The sequence below is a fragment of the Dreissena polymorpha genome, chromosome 2, assembly GCF_020536995.1.
Source record: "Dreissena polymorpha isolate Duluth1 chromosome 2, UMN_Dpol_1.0, whole genome shotgun sequence".
Classification (NCBI taxonomy): domain Eukaryota; kingdom Metazoa; phylum Mollusca; class Bivalvia; order Myida; family Dreissenidae; genus Dreissena; species Dreissena polymorpha.
Window position 1 is genome coordinate 56,719,486 of NC_068356.1, and position 18,059 is coordinate 56,737,544.

At 34.0% G+C, this 18,059-nt stretch overlaps 2 protein-coding genes across 2 annotated transcripts; both read left to right on the plus strand.

Moving 5' to 3' along the window:
* Positions 1-319: 319 nt before the first annotated feature.
* On the plus strand, positions 320-2,778 carry LOC127869743 (uncharacterized). Its single transcript, XM_052412402.1, has 3 exons — positions 320-375; positions 1,738-2,170; positions 2,616-2,778. The coding sequence occupies exons 2-3, from the start codon at positions 1,767-1,769 to the stop codon at positions 2,776-2,778; spliced, it is 567 nt and encodes a 188-aa protein (XP_052268362.1). The 5' UTR covers positions 320-375; positions 1,738-1,766.
* Positions 2,779-12,385: 9,607 nt separating this feature from the next.
* LOC127869744 (uncharacterized) lies at positions 12,386-16,843 on the plus strand. The gene is made up of 3 exons (XM_052412403.1): positions 12,386-12,412; positions 12,724-13,752; positions 16,823-16,843. Exons 1-3 carry the CDS (start codon positions 12,386-12,388, stop codon positions 16,841-16,843), a joined length of 1,077 nt encoding a protein of 358 aa, XP_052268363.1.
* The last annotated feature ends 1,216 nt before the right edge of the window (positions 16,844-18,059 follow it).

Below are 18,059 nucleotides of genomic sequence, written 5' to 3' on the forward strand. Positions count from 1 at the left end.
AATCTTTTTATAACTAAATGTGATTAAAAGAGCAAGTTTGCCTTTCATCTTTGTAGAAGTGTAAATTAGTTTTCATAGATTTTATTGAGTAATACTGTTGAAAATGTATATAAACTCAACTTCTTATATAAAAATTATTAAGTTTATAACTAAAAGTGTGCTATTGATAATATTCAGGGAAATTGTGCTAATTGATATTATAGTTTCAAATAAGGTTGATATAATATTAGTGTGGACATATAATTTAAAGTGGTTTGTGGTATTGGATAATAATGACGGACTATTGTGCATATTGTAGTGAACTAGTGGGTGATGATGATGAGGCTGTGTCCTGTGATCTTTGCTCAAAATGGCAGCATCGCATATGCGAAACAGGTATATACAGTTTTATTTAAAAATTGTATTTTCACCATTATAAATATTTTAATTAAAAACATAGTTTTATAACATTATTTGTAATTTAAGAAAATATAATGCGATAAATTGAATATTTCTGTGATTTTTGCTTCAAGTGGGTTTCGTACAACATCCTGATATTCAATGTACTTATAACGCAGTATTATGTGAAGTTGGAAAAAGACATCAATTTGGGTATAATTTGAGTCTTTCAACAGTGCATAATATGCAGCTTTACAATTTGTATTTATTAAGTTCAAATTATAATTAAAATATAAACTTGCATATATAATTACTACAAAACTGAATTTTAATTGATTTGTTTAAATCCTAATAAAATTTGAAAAAAAACTATTACTTTTAATAAAAAGTCATAGAAAATTGCTTATGAAGCTTGAAATACAGAACAAATAGTAAATAAATAAAATCAGATTATGAAATGTATAGTTTTGATTGAAAAGGTACATCACCAAAATCAAGAAGCCCATTCCCAGTTTGTTGTCTTATTCCCAATAAAAAAAAATGCTCTGTAGCTGTTAAGGATTTATTCATTACGAATATCTGTTTTCTGAGGATAGTTGTATTTTGTTTAATTTTTATAAAGTTATAATCAAAGCATATTAAGATATTCTCGGAATTTATTTGTCAGTCATAAAATTACTAGCAATTGAAACAGAACTGTTCTTTGTATCTATTGATGTTTGATTTAATTATTAACAATATCTTATTATTGTCTATTTGTCATTAAATAATAAAGTAGCTGTTTGGTTTTATTTAAGATTGTTTGTATTCAATAAAACAGTTTATATTTGTAAAAAGTGCTAAATAAATATTTATGGTATTGGATACATTAATGCAATATTTTTTATTTGATAAGTTATGCAAGATTTTGACGAGTAAATTTTTTAAAATGGGAAATATGATAATAAATTATTTGTCACAACAGTCAACAAAGTAACAAGCACTTAAAACACCATATCCCTTTTCACACCTCTAAAAGTAACAATAAAAAGATCTGTCAAGTTTTCAGAGCTGAAGAGGGTCCTGATTATCTAGGTGTAGATAAGATTATTACTGATAGGAGTTACCTAGAGATAAAGCTGTAGTATGGAATGAGTTAACATACTGTATGATTGAAGTGGACTTGAATTGTTTCAATACACACCATTACTAAACGCAACTTTTATCACTGATTCTTCTATGAGAGAAAATCCAACAACCAAATGGATAATAACAATTAAAATAGTTATTTTTGTTTAAGAAAAACTCATGTTTACAGGCAGTTTAATAAAAATAATAATTAAAATATCAGGTGAACAAAAATATAATTTTGTAATACAGGTATTACCAAGAGACATTACAACCAGGCCATGAGAGGCAAGAAAGAGCTCATCTTCACGTGCTGCGCATGTAAGGAGGATGAGATGGAAGACAGCGGGGCTGCTCAACAGCCCGAACAGATGGAAGGTGTTGCCCACTCAACCATGATAGATGCCAGTGAAGAACTCCCGCCACTACCAAGTATTACATTCAACTTGGAGTTCAGCCTTGGTACTTCAACCTCCACTGATACCACTGCAGCGGACACAACAGGGGCTGAGCCGGACGACAACTATGACAACACCGAGAACACCAACACCGAGAATGAGCCTGACAACGCCTCCGCTTACTTCGACCTCAGTCGAGATGGACCAACCCATGTGCAGGTGATTGTAGAAAACCCACTACCCGATGCACCTCTAACAGATACCATCATAGAAGACGGAGAGATTAGGTATGCAGGGATGGAAACTAACGTTTTACAATTGGTTGCCCACACGGGCAACCATCTTTTGTATTGTAGTTGCTCAGCGAAAGACTAAGGAGCCCAGTATGATGTACATGTAGGGTTGTGTGTATATAAGAATTTCTTTAAATAAAATAAATGGTAAGTAAACAACAACAATTGCTTAATTAACAAACTTTCTGTGTATTTTGTCCTAATATACATTGTAATCCGAGTAAAATCATTTCATTGGCCTTGATAAATGAATTTTATTAAACTAATTATTAACTCACAGTCACCAATTTCATTAAATGTTTAAATGCACTTAGTCCAAATAATTAGACGTAATCTGTCTATGTAAATAGACCTCATATTTATCGGAGTAAAATGCACTGAATTGTTTCAAGCTTAAAAAGCAAGTTGCCCAGCCGGACTACTAACTTTTGAATTTGAGTTGCCCAGGCCAAAATGTACTGGCCCCGGGCTCACAGGCAACCACTAATTTCCATCCCTGGTATGAGGTCGTGGAAGAGGGCACTGAGCGTAGAAAGAAGAAGTTGGTATCTTCTGATGGTAACACATACGTTAAGAAGCAGAAACCTACTGCCAGAACTTGAGATGTTATGCAAGATTAAATTTCCTTTCTGTAATAAAGGTTTTTCTGAATTAAACCATTGTATTTTATTAAATTAATTATCTTTTCATCATGAATAAATGAATTATTGTGAAAATGTAAAATTCGAAGAATTGAATGAAATTATTTAATCAACTTCAATATTTAACAAAGTTCTATTAATAAAATAATAACCTATTAATATTATTTAAAACAAATGCACAAATATTATACAAAATACTTTATTTATTTCTATTTTACATGCTGTAAGACAGTTTATAGATAAATAAATTGGTTATATTGCATTTGACAAAAATCACAATGTCATCTTTCATTTACATACTACAGTTTATTATTATTACGTCAAAATTGTGCTGCCAAGCCAAAATTATAACACCAAAACATCTGCTCACAACTTATGTTCAAATATGACAAATGAAAATAACATTAAAATCTCATAAAATTATGGGGGTGAGTTGTCTTTAGGGGTGAGTTGTCCAAGGAAATCAAATTCTGGGGGCGAGTTGTCCAGGGGGTGAATTGTCTTGGGGGTGAATTGTCTGACACCCAAATTAACCTCAGCTTTAATAACAATGAATACAGTAGGGCACAGTCGACAGTGACAATTTTCGGATAAACTTCCTGGTTTTTGTCAATGGTAAATTAAAATAAGTTTTTCATTTGTTTTTCTCATTAAAAAAATCAAAGTTGGTCTTAAAAGATGGAATTTCATGTTTAATGAATCTATTACACCAATCATGATGTTTGTATGAGCTGTTTTGGCGGTCATAACGACGATTTTAGACGCTGTTTATGTGTCTGTTTGCCTAGGTAGTTGTCAAAATCTTAAACACTTCTCAATTTATCATTTGTTGTTGAAATTTTCTATAATGACAATATTAACATTTCGTTGAATAATTTACGGGCACATATACCATTAGACGCATTCTACTTTCATTTTATGTACTTAATTATTGTATTACATTTAACAGACTGTGAACTGAGCAAGGTTGTATTAAAAACTAATATCAAATTTATGTTGCAAATCTTTATGCAATATCACAATGACAGGTTAGCGATGACAATTCCATGCGAAATGATAGCATTAATGCATATGTCAGGAATGTGTTTAATTACAATGTATATTTGATTATTTTTATTGGTACATATTTAAATGTTTCTATTCTTGTAAAAATTTATAGTTTTGGATGTCAATATTAATGCTTGTGTTCATTAGTGTTTTTCCCAGGAGAGCAAAGGGCATGGTGCATTACTTTCAAAAAGGGCATTTTAGCGCGCAGTTTAGGCAAAAAAGGGCAAAAACGTTCCCTGAATACCTGAATTACGGGGCAACATGTAATCGCATCTGAAGCATTGTGGAAAAAATAACATATAAACAAGCACATTTGATGGTAATTGATGTATTTTACTTACTATGATTTATATTAATATATTTACCTTGCAATGTACATTTAAGTCCCATGCTGTTTCAATAAACTGTACAGCACGACAAACATAATAAAGCAATATATGCATATTAATCTGATTATACACAGATCCACTAACATATAAATGAAACCATGTTTGTCGTATCCCATTTTCTAACAATAATCTTGCCAGATGTTTAAAATAACATTGCGAGTAAATTGATCGCTAACAATATGCAAACACTCGTTTCCGTGACATACATCCACCAAGTAGATTACAAATAAATAAATAATGTTGTTGCTATCTAAAACATTTTAATGCATCGTTGATTATCACAGACATTTCATTAATTCCTTCTTAATGTATTATCTCCATCGTTAATTCGATCGTTTACGACGTTATTTGCCATTTTTGACGAGTCGCAATTTAATTCTGTATAGTCCGCCATGTTGTTGATGTCAAATGATGCAAGCGACAGGTGGGCATAGCAACGCTAAATAGTATACGCGATTCGCGATTTGTTAAATTAGTATACGTCTCAGTAATTATTTCAATTATAAGATCTAATTATCTTAAAGACGAAAGCGATAAAGAATAAATTTGTTTGTGTTTTTTAATGTAATTATGCGTAAAAATATATGTTTTGATATAACTGAACAATGCATGCAATGCACAATTGCCACGAGAATAACATTGAGTTTTTCATCAAAAGTCTCCGAAGTAACGATTTTTACACATTGCCGACCAAAAAGTGCGCTTGGTATAACACAGCCTCTATAAATCGAGCACTGTAATAGATTAAATTTGATCAAATAATTAGTGGATTAGACGTTGACGTATCTCGAGTAAATCAAGCACAGTTGGAGCGTCACAGACAAGGGCGCTGATTTTGCGGACCAAGTGAGATCGTAAGGCAGTAAAGATGTTATCGATAAGGGTGCGTGGCGAAATTTGCCTTTCAAAAGAAGGGAACGTGGCGAAATTTGCCTTTGAAAAGGGCAGCATGGCGATCCGGGTGAGCGGCGTGGCTTTTCGCCACGCTAAAATGGCCTGGGAAAAACACTTGTTCATGATCAAGTTTAACATGAAAGCAATGCTGATCTAAGATTCATAACAACAAATAAAGAAAGTAGAAAGAAAAAAATATCTTTCTCATAAAGCACGACCAACTACACAAATATGTGGTAATGCTTTTGAAACTTTATATTTTCAATGAATTGTCAGACATGACCAAGAGGTTGCAGCTTAAGAAAACTGATTAAATGTTCTCAGTAAATATGTTTCTGGACTATCCGAATATTGTTAAGATTGTATTAAGATGTAATACTTCAGCAGACCTTTGTTTTCATTGTCATATATTATTTTCAACTATAACACAATCATACATAAATATTTTGCTATATTTTATTTATTCAGGGGCAGAACCTACTACCTGGTAGTTTCAATGATGAACTATCATGATATAGGGCTAAAAGATGGATGTTCCAAATCCACCTCATGAAAAACAGATTGGGCAAAAGTGGAGTGCGAACACTAAATGATGTGCTGCTAAATAGCGGGTTTGATATGATTTACACCTTGCATTGTTTACACTGCACCTTCATGTATACCATGTGATAATGCCGAGAGCTCGCTCATTCGTGAGAGTGTTCTATAGATTTTATGATTTTTTTTAGCTCCACTGGTCAGAGGCCAGCGGGGCTTATGTCATGGTCCTGTGTCCGTCGTGCGTGTGTGCGTCCGTGCGTGCGTCCGTGTGTGCGTTAACTTTTTCTTTAAACATCTCCTAAACTACTGGTCCAATTCTGATGAAATTTCTCAGGAATGTTCCTGGGGTGAACCTCTTTCGAATTTGTTCAAATTATGCCCCTGGGGTCAAATTTGACCCTGCCCCGGGGGGTCAAAAAATTGAAAATTTGCTTATATAAGGCCTATTTTGTGAAAACTTTAAAAATCTTCTCGTCCATAATCATTGGGCCTAGGGCTACCAAATTTGGTATGTAGTGACATCTTATAGTCCTCTACCAAGTTTCTTCAAATTATAACGCTGGGGTCAAATTTGACCCTGACCTGGGGGGTCAGAAAATTGAAAATTTGGTTATATAAGGCCTATTTTGTGAAAACTTTAAAAATCTTCTCGTCTATAACCATTGGGTCTAGGGCTACAAAATTTGGTATGTAGTGACATCTTATAGTCCTTTACCAAGTTTCTTTAAATTATGCCCTTGGGGTCAAATTTGACCCTGCCCCGGGGGGTCAACAAATTGAAAATTTGCTTATATAAGGCCTATTTTGTGAAAACTTTAAAAATCTTATCATCCATAACCATTGGGCCTAGGGCTACCAAATGTGATATGTAGTGACATCTTATAGTCCTCTACCAAGTTTCTTCAAATTATGCCCCTTGGGTCAAATTTGACCCTGCCCCAGGGGGTCAAAAAATTGAAATTTTGCTTATACATGTATAAGGCCTATTTTGTGCAAACTTAAAAAATCTTCTTGTCCATAACTGTATGGCAAAGGGCTTCTAAATTTGGTATGTAATGACATCTAATAGTCCTCTACCAAGTTTGTTCAAATTAAGCCCCAGGGGTCACAAAATTGAACATGTGCTTATATTGGGCCCATTTTGTGCAAAATTCAAAAATCTATTTGTCCATAACCATTGGGCCTATTTCTACCAAATTCGGTATTTAGTGACATCTAATAGTTTTCTACCTAGTTTGTTCAAATTATGCCCCTGGGGACAAATTTGACCCTGCCCTGGGGGTCACAAAAATGAACATATGCTTAAATAAGGCCTGTTTTGTGCAAACTTTAAAAATTTTCTTGTTCATAATTATAGAGCCTAGGGCTACAAAATTTGGTGTGTAGTGATATCTAATAGTCCTCTACCAAATTTGTTCAAATTATTCCCCTGGGCTAAAATTTGACCCTGCCCCGAGGGTCACAAAACTGAACATATGACGTTTACCAGGGGAGATTACTGCGGCCGTGTGTCTGTCACCACCACCAACAACAACAACAACATCTTGTAAACATGAGATAAAACCCTGTCATTTAGTGCCATTTTAGATCAGATGGTGACTGCTTACAAAGGAATTGAAGTAAGAAAAAATGTTATGAATGTTTTTCTTATAAACTGAAAAAAGTCGGGTTTTATTTAAATATGTCGAAAGTGAACATATATCCGGATAAAAATATTTCGGATGACATGTTAATTTCATGTCTTTTTTGTAGTGTTTAAACCAGTTTAATAATATCTTATTGATTTTTAAAACACAACTTACATGAACATAATTATTTAAAGAAAAGTCAATATATGATACTGCCTGGTAAACTCAAACTTTGTATCCAAGAGAAGGTGTTGGAGTAATTGAAGTGCAATGTTCTTAACTATCGTATATGCTGCTTTTTAATAACTAATGATTCATTGTTTCATTTGTGAATCCTGACTCATGAATTGTGGATATGATTGTCAATTGCTCAACGATCCATAGATCTATATATTTCTGACCATTTGATAATCTTCTTAAAATAAGTTATGAATTGATCTTAGAAGTCAAATGTATTACTTAATTATATACATTTATAAATATAAAGAAATAATCTTTAGATTATCATAATATTCTCAGGTCTGTTGGTCTTAGGGATGTGTGGGTTGTTAATTATATTTTGAGATGATTCTTTACAAAGAAAGATGCTACTATTGTATTTGTTATAAATGTGTAAGAAGGAACCAGAGATTATTAACCCTTTACCAAACACTAACAGGATTTTACGGGTTTGTAGCCGACAACTTTATAAATAATTGTGATAAAAGGAGAAATTGCCCAAGATGAGCAATTTCTCCTTTTATCACAATTATTTCTACCCTACCTGATCATTTCCTTCATATTTCATTACAATTGAATTGTCGTCTGCAACCTCTTTCAAATTGGGAAAGTCCAAAATGTGTCGTTTGGTAAATGGTTAAGGCATTTTGATTCCTATGGGTCATGTGAATCTGTTTCAAATCAAATGCGTAGATTTGATCTTCAGCATCTAAAAATATGTGAAATAGAAAGAACAACAATATCTTTTGGCGAGATAAATGTACCTACGTTATAAGTAACTTTTTCCCTATATAAAAAAGCTCACCCTTCCAACTTTTAAGCGCCCAGTGGGACGAGGGATAGAAAGAGAAAGTCACATGCTTGAGTACATTTCAACCCATGCGCATTGCACATTTTTTCGCATAAAAAAACAGTTGAGCGATACAGGGCCATTATGGCCCTCTTGTTTAACAAATAAGTAATTTTCAGTAATGCACTCGCGCGTTTGTAATATGAAGTCCCAACACTGATCCGACATTTTTCTTACCGTTCAAACGCGTCATTGCACATTACTGAAAAAATACTGATTTGTTTAAAAAAAAATCATGATACCTATAGAAAACTGTCACGAATCAGCCGGCTCTCGACTTTATCCCATTTAAAATAGTGAAATATTTAAAAAGAAATCCGTGAAAATGTTAACTGGGGTGCACTTTATTCTCCCAACACAGATGGTTTACCTTTATGGTGTTAAGTATGGATACTATTTTTTAATATTAAACATTGACAATATACTATTCACTATGCATAACTTGAGGGTTCAGATTGTACAATGTACCAAGCAATAATCTTTTTTTCGTCTTGATTATATAATTTTAATAATATTGCTTGTGTTATTTTCACATACATGTAGATTAAGTTAAACAAGCATTAAGGCAAAACTAAAACATGACATGGTTTTCAATTTCAATAAATTGTTGACAAGCCTATGGTATCTACTGGTGATATGTATTTTTTATGTGTTTGTTTAAGGTTTCTAATCAGTCATTTATATTTTAATTATTGCAGATCTTTACAGGTGAATTTGGCAAATCCTGATGCAACCTGAGCTTACCAAGTATACTGACAGTTTGGACTCTGTGTGGATGATAATATGGACAATATATTGTGTTCATGTTGTGTTGTGAGTGACATTTTTTAATAGATAAGATTTTTTAATCCAGACTTAACAGGTGATTTTTCTTCAAAGAATAAATACAAACTTTTTTTTATTGATGTGCATGAATTTGAGTACAAAATATCAACAATGTGGGAATAATTCTTTTTACATTTTTGTTGTTTCTGCACACCATGTCAAGATACATGAAAATATATTTTATGCCCCCAACGGGCGGCATATAGTTTTCGCACTGTCCGTCTGTCTGTCCTCCGTAACACTTTTCGTGTTCACTCTCTAATTCAAGTAGTTCTAATCCGATCTCCAAACTTGGTCAGAAGTTGCATCCGGATAATGTCTAGGTCAAGACGAACATGGGTCATGCCGGGCCCAAAACTATGTCATAGGGTCACTAAGGGCGTTTCAAACATTCAGCATGGTGTCCGCTCTCTAATTCAAGTAGTTTTCATCCGATCTTTCCCAAACTCTGTCAGAAGATGTATCTACATAATGTCTACGCCAAGTGTGAACATGGGGCATGCCGGGCAAAAAACTAGTTCACTGGGTCACTTAGTGCGTTTTAAACATTCAGCTTGGTGCCCGTTCTCTAATTCAAGTAGTTTTCATCTGATCTTCACCAAACTTGTTCACAAGTTTTATCTAGATGGTCTCTAGGCCAAGTTCGAACATGCATCAGGTTTTTTTTTCCTTCTTTGGGACCCGCCGAAAATCGGCCCTTTCCCCTCGGATTTTTTTCCCCTCAGCTGGTAAATTTTCCCCTATATTTCATTTTCTCCTAAAAAAAAAAAAAAAAAAATTTTTTTTTTTTAACTTTTTTATATACAAGTTAACCTGGTCCACTGTAGAAACTTGAAAATTATTGCTTTAGTAAATTATCTGTTGCCTTGAATATTTTAAAAAACAGTAAAATATGCTAAATTGATTATTTTAGACTTTCCTTTTTTTCCCCAAAATCCGGCTTTTTGCAGAATTTTTTCCCCCAAAATTCAATGTTTCGCGCGATTTTTTTCCCCTCAAAAAAGGCCAGGCCCTTTCCCCAAAATCAGATAAAAACCCCTGTGCATGCAAAGAATTGGCAGAAAAAAACATCTACAAACTGCAGCAGATGACATATGTAACAAACAAAATTTAAATATTGAACACCTGTTATGTAGCAAACTAATAGTTAAATAAAATAAAGGCGATGTATATCTCAAAAACATTTGCACACTTATGCTTTTATGTAGTGACAAAGTTACAGTTGGGGGCATCCATGTCGTGTGGACACATTTGTTTGATTAATGATAAACAACTCAATCATAGTGATCTAACTATAAAATATTCTTTACACGATAAGAAATACATTGTATTGTATGCCTGCTAATATTGTGGTCTTAAAATAATATCACTTATACTGTTGTAGCTCATTTAAACATCAAGATATGTGTTGTTAACGTATGTGTTCATGTTATGTTTGTATTTGATTTATTTTTACATGTAAATGAATATTTTGGTGTTTAAAGTTCAATCTATAGTGAGTTAATTAGTGACGTGTGCCATTAAATATGTAGTACTTATTGCTTTAATTTTGTTTAAGTTGAAAATCATGTTTTTGAATCTCTACGTATGAAATGCACTAGTGAATTTGGTTTGACACTTATGCGAAGGTTAATAATATATTAACTTCAAATACATTGTTGATTACAAACAGCATGTATATGCAATCCACAAATTACTGTTTCCATAGCAACTGTTAACTTAATGTATTTTGTCTACTTAATTTTATCAATCATGGAACAAAATTGAATTGCTAAATTAACAAAATAATGTCTGGCAGTACAGACACACAACACAAATTGTATCATGAGGAGTTAATTGTTTTAGTTTTAAGCTCATAGCTGTACAAAATGTTCAATTTCTGAATACACACCTTTTCCCAGAAAATGTGCATATATTTATGTTTATAATAAACATTTTAATGATGTTCCATATCTGTCCAGAACATATTTTGTTGATTTTCTGTGCTTTTTTTTGGCTTAAATTCTTTAAAATAGTAATAAATATGAAAAAAGAACATTTTTTGTTCCCATGGCAACCATGAGTATTTACGGATTAATTTTAGTACAATTAATTCCGTACTTTGAAATTTATTATGTTCATCCAGATACGCGATCAATGGAGATATTATCAACACAAACTGATCAGCATAACAAGTACCGATACTGGTTGAATAAGCACGTCATTTCATCCAAAACGGGCATTCAGCATTTATGACACTCAAAAAGTGACAGACCCAGATGGGTCATAATCTCGTTCCCAGCCACATATCTTCATCGCCTATTTAGGATGGCCATGACTTATTGATGGACTATCCACTGTGACTTTTTATGTCCCCCACTATAGTAGTGGGGGACATATTGTTTTTGCCCTGTCTGTTGGTCGGTTGGTCTGTTGGTTGGTTGGTTTGCGCCAACTTTAACATTTTGCAATAACTTTTACTATATTGAATATAGCAACTTGATATTTGGCATATTTTGTGTTTATGTTGGTTTGTACTGTGCTGTATTGTGCTGTTTTTTACTGTTTTGGCAATCGGTCACTTGCCTTTAATAAAGGACCAACTAATTGTTTTAATGAAAATTCAATACTGCTCCAGCAGCTGGAGTTTCACTTTTTTATAATGCATGTGTATCTCATGGAGCTGCACATTTTGAGTGGTTCAATGTCAAGGTCAAGGTCATCCTTCAAGGTCAGAGGTCAAATATATGTGGCCAAAATCACTCATTTTATGAATACTTTTACAATATTGAAGATTGCAACTTGATATTTGGCATGCATGTGTATCTTATGGAGCTGCACATTTTGAGTGGTGAAAGGTCAAGGTCATCCTTCAAGGTCAGAGGTCAAATATATGTGGCCCAAATCGCTTATTTTATGAATACTTTTGAAATATTGAAGATAGCAACTTGATATTTGGCATGCATGTGTATCTCATGGAACTGCACAATTTGAGTGGTGAAAAGACAAGGTCAAGGTCATCCTTTAAGGTCAGAGGTCAAATATATGTGGCCCAAATCGCTTATTTTATGAATAATTTTGCATTATTGAAGATAGCAACTTGATATTTGGCATGCTTGTGTATCTCATGGAGCTGCACATTTTGAGGTGTGAAAGGTCAAGGTCATCCTTCAAGGTCAAATATCAGGCTTAAAATGGATAAGCTAAATATCAGCAAAAAGGTATGGAAACAAAACATTTCTTGTATGAATGCTTAGTGTTAAACTTTTCTTTTTCAGTCAATTAGTATCTATCAATTATCTAGATCATTTATTGTAAATCAGTCACATGTGCATATTTATTCAGTTTTATTTTATTTCAACTTAAATTTTTATTGACATTAATTTTGCGTATTTGTTTCTATATTGAATAATTTTATGCTTAATACATTTAATTTTCACATAATTCTGTTCATAATAATGGTTTGCAGTCATTATCCAGTACATTTACCAATCATTCTACACACTGAAACATTAAGGATTTATTTTCTCAGCCACACAGAAAACCTCATCCACCCAGCTCTGGACGTGCCAGCAGTCGCACATCACGTCTGCGACATTTTCCAGCCAGCACCAGCTACAGTCTTGTAGGCACCAGCTCGCTGAACCGCAACCTCTGTCTGCCCCCTGTGAGTAACCGCTCCGACTTCGCCCTGCGACACTCCTTACTAAGACACCGCATGGAGAGGCGCGAGAGGGAGGAGGAGAAGGAGAAGGCTGCGGCTGCATTTGAAACTTCCCTGGCAGCTGTGGGAGGGGCCTCCAAGCTGGCGTCAGATTCAGTTGACTCAGACGGGGATAAGCCTAGTTATGAGCTCGATAGTCTGGAACAGCTCAATAAAGTGTTGTCACGCGTCATGGATGCTGGTGGCTATGGCGTTGATAATAGTAATGAGGAATATCCAGATTTAGAAACTGTAAATGAAATTTCTAGTGTTATTAAAGAGACTTCAGGTCAAGATGACCATATAAGTGATAAACCAGTTAATCCAGAGGAACATGACAAGACAGTCACTGAACCTGCTGTGTCTAACTGTGATAAAGGCAGTGCCAGTAAGAGTCCTGCCATTGCGAAGCGTGATTTACTCAGGTTGGGCAGTCAGACGGAGGAAGGGGCCGTTGGGGGAGTATCCAGGCCTGTAACATCCACTAAAATCAAAGACTCTTCACCTGACTATTTTCGTGAGTCCCCACGTGCCACACCCTCTTCCAAGGGCAAGTCTAAAATTAAGGACTATTCTCTTTTCGACAGCCTGCGGGACACTCTTGGGGGCAGTTCATCCCTGTCCAGGCATAGCTCCCTTGATAAGAGAAAGGAGTTTACATTAGAAAGTTTGAGTACCAGTGAAGCAAGAGTGATGTCTGGATTACTTCGTCAGGCATCCCTTGAGAAAGTTGGCTCTTCTCGGATAGGAAATGTGACTGTAACAAGTGCTAGTAGAAACAAGGTTTCTGGAAACTACACACTCGGAAGCTCTACATTCCCTGATGCTCGCATCACAACCCCAGAAGGCCGACTTATTGTATGTTATATTCAAATCTATTTATTTTGGCTAAGGCTTCAAAAGCATATAGCTTAGAGAAAAGTTTACGATTCCATTTCCTTGGTAGAACCAGTCCTTGTAACCTTATGAATGCTTGCAAAGTGTTGACGCAACGGAAGACTACATTCCATGACAACCTTAATGGAATGCTTCACTAATCACTAATAAACCGGTAATATATTAAAGATGGCAAAATGTCATGAATTGGAAAGTAATTGTTTCACTTTCTCCCACTATAGTAGTGGGGGACATATTGTTTTTGCCCTGTCTGTTGGTTGGTCTGTTGGTCTGTTGGTTGGTTGGTTTGCGCCAACTTTAACATTTGCAACAACTTTTGCAATATTGAAGATAGCAACTTGATATTGGCATGCATATGTATCTCATGGAGCTGCACATTTTTAGTGGTGAAAGGTCAAGGTCATCCTTCAAGGTCAAAGGTCAAATATATGGGTCAAAATCGCTCATTTAATGTACACTTGCAGTATTTCAATATTCAAGATAGCAACTTGATAATTGGCATGCATGTGTATCTCACGGAGCTGCACATTTTGAGTGGTGAAAGGTCAAGGTCATCCTTCAAGGTCAGATGTCAAATATATGTGGCCAAAATCGCTCATTTTATGAGTACTTTTGCAATATTGAAGATAGCAACTTGATATTTGGCATGCATGTGTATCTCATGGAGCTGCACATTTTGAGTGGTGAAAGGTCAAGGTCAAGGTCATCCTTCAAGGTCAGAGGTCAAATATATGTGGCCCAAATCGCTTATTTTATGAATACTTTTGCAATATTGAAGATAGCAACTTGATATTTGGCATGCATGTGTATCTCATGGAGCTGCACATTTTGAGTGGTGAAAGGTCAAGGTCAAGGTCATCCTTCAGGGTCAAATATATGGGTCAAAATTGCTCATGTAATGTCACTTCTGCAATATTGAAGCTAGCAATTTTAAATTTGAATTGCATGTGTATATCTTGGAGCTGCACATTTTGAGTGGTGAAGGGTCAAGGTCAAGGTCATCCTTCAAGGTCAAACGTCATATAGGGGGACATTGTGTTTCACAAACACATCTTGTTGAAAAATGCAGCTGCAGCTTTGATTTTTATAAACTTGTTTATAATAATGCATAAACATACTAAATCATTAAAAAACTTCCGACAAAACGTCTTCATAAAAAAGATAGTTTGACTATGTATAAAGATATTGACAACTACATACATAGTCGAACTATCTTTTTTTAAAGAATAAACTTCTTCCCAAGCACACTAAATCTAGCTCCAGGCCTTCAGCGCCTACGGCGCTTTGATTGTTATTCCGCTATTATACCTTTATATGTTATAACTTATTACTTAACACATAAACATACAAACAAACCAAGATGCATTCAACAAATGCTTACTGAATGTGTTAGCCTTGACCTTGTGACTTAGACCTAATGCCTCATAACTGGTTTGCATAATAGATCTCAATCAGATGCAAAAACATGTAAAGTTTGGAGAACCAGGTCCATAAAATTTCATTTTATGAGCAATGTTAAAGTTTTAGGGCAGAAAGACAGACAGAATAAACAAAATTCAAACTTATTCTCTGTATTTCTCGACATTGAAGTCACAAAATAGTATTATAATTAAATAATTTCAATGAAACATTATATCAAATTTATGAGAAACTAGGCACTTTTCCTTTCATATATATGTACAAAAACTTTTGTGGTAGCCAGAGCTTTAAAATATAACTTACACAGTATTTAAACAATAATAAACTGTTTTGAGATTTTCCCCAATTAGCTGATCCGCAACTGACATGTACACGAGGTGCAATTTCCATGCTTTTATTTCCATAAATCATAAACATATACTAAAAGCACTCACAGGAAAAATAAATAAATTAATAAACACATTCATACCAAATGTACGAGCGTTTACCAAGGAAATGTGCTTCTAAATCGTCTTTTAATTGTTGACGCGTGTTATAGACAGACGGTGCGACGGTAAAATGACACGACTGTGATAGTTACCAAAGTGTGATTTTGAAATAAAACACCGTTGATATAAGAAGCAAAACTGTGTAATTGCTTGAAATTGATCACATTTTCCAAAAATCACAGTTATATTGATATGGCAATATCTTTTAGACTAATATTTTAATTAAATCAAAGACTTGATTCGGAATTACCCGAGATCCGGAACTACCCGATCGACTGTAGCTGATTTGAACCTATATATGTCTGTAAAAGCGTACCTTGTACCGTATTAAATAAATTATCGTGATAAATGTTATTGTTTTTATTTAATTCACACCAATTTTGACACTTTTTTTCAGCATGTTAGGTGTTTTAATGCCCCTTTCTTCATCACAAACCGATTATCTCGTTATGATCGGATACTGTCCAGACAAAGAAAACACGATGTCATAAAGCCAGCTGGGGACCTATACTTGGGGCTATGCATAAACCACATGTGGTCATTAAACACAATTTATGACACCACCATGTCGTCTCTTTTTCATATTGAGCAATCATTTAAGCCAAATTGTTAATGCCGAAATTATTGAAAATACAGATGCTTAATAAAATATTTTAACATATATGTTTAAAAAATGACGACATTTGTCCGATATGGAATAACAGTAACTATATAGTGTATAGGAGGTTTCGGGGATTCCGATAATGACGTCACGTTTGCGCATGCTTAAATTTTGGCCGTCAACACTGCGGCCATTTTGCTATTGTTTGCATTTGATGAACCGCATCGTGATAAGGTTACCATAATAATCTCTACCTGACACATCTCGCGACCCTTTTTAAGAACAACAAAAAACTCAGAAATTGAAATTATTTCAGAATAAATTGATTTCAATGAATGAACACAAAATTTATAAGGACGAAAACAAACAACAAATAGATTGATTTTATTTCATCAACACGAACTGATTTGAACCTATATGTCTGTAAAAACTTACCTTGTTACAAAATAATTAAATCCTCTTAATGTAAATGTTATTGTTTTTATTTAATTGTCCACACCAATTTTGACACTCTTTGTTTCAGCATTTTTATCCCAGCGTTTGATTGCTCCTTTGTTCATCACCAACCGATTATCTCGATATGATCGAATACTGTCACGGCAATTACTAAGAAAACAGGGTGTCATAAACCCGGGGACCTATACCCTGCATAAACCACATGTGTCTGGTCATTTACCACAATTTATGATACCTCCGTGTCATCTCTTGGGATATTGAGCTGTCATTTAAGCCAAATACTTAATAGTTGCTTTAATTAAAAAATTGAACATATTAAACAAATATATAGACATTTGTCCGACATGGATAAACAGGAAGTATAAAATGTATAATGTATATAAGCCAGTTTAAACATGACAATGAATAGTTTAATAACCATAAATTAAAAATATTTAAAAAATTTACTGCTACACAATTAACGTATTTAACGGGTACATGCAAATGTAAACTCCACTATTACGTGTAAAGATCGTGCGTTACTGCAGTGTTCGAAACATCATCATGAAAACATGCAAAAACGTTTGATCATAGAAGGGATATAAAATTGTTGCGTAAAATAAATTAAATGTATAAATTTATCATAAAATGCTAGATTTTTATCGCTCACTAACACTAGTAAAGAGTTTTCAATATACATGTACATTCCATTTCAATTTTCTAATATGCAGTGTTTGTTTTTTTTCATTTGAATGCTAATTTTTTTTTTCATATTTTCATTCAATGTAAACGAAACGAAAATTTATTTAATGTAAAAGAAAATTTAAACTACATTAAAAGATTGTAATGTTTGTCGCTTTTTTAGGGCTTTGTTTTATAACTGATTCAATGCACCTCTAATTTCGATCGCTGATGATAAATTACACTTTCGCATTCACACCACTTATAATTATAATCAAATTATTATATGTTTTATTATTTTTGAACTATCATTTATTAAAGTCTTACTTTAAGAAAGAACATGTGTATTTATAGTTTGTTTGTGTGAAATTGTCAGTATTTAGTCTTCCGACGACCTTTACTCTTATACGATGTAAATGGCCGCGATCGAGAGTGTTGACGGCCAATCTATTTTTAGAAACGGAAAACCCCTCTTGTGACGTCACACAAAAACCTCCCAAGTATAGGTCCCTGGGTTTATGACACAATGTTTTCTTTGTAATTGTTTGGACAGTATCCGATCATAACGAGATAATCGGGTGGTGATGAACAAAGGTGCAATTAAACACCGGGATATAAATGCTGCAACAAAGAGTGTAAAAATT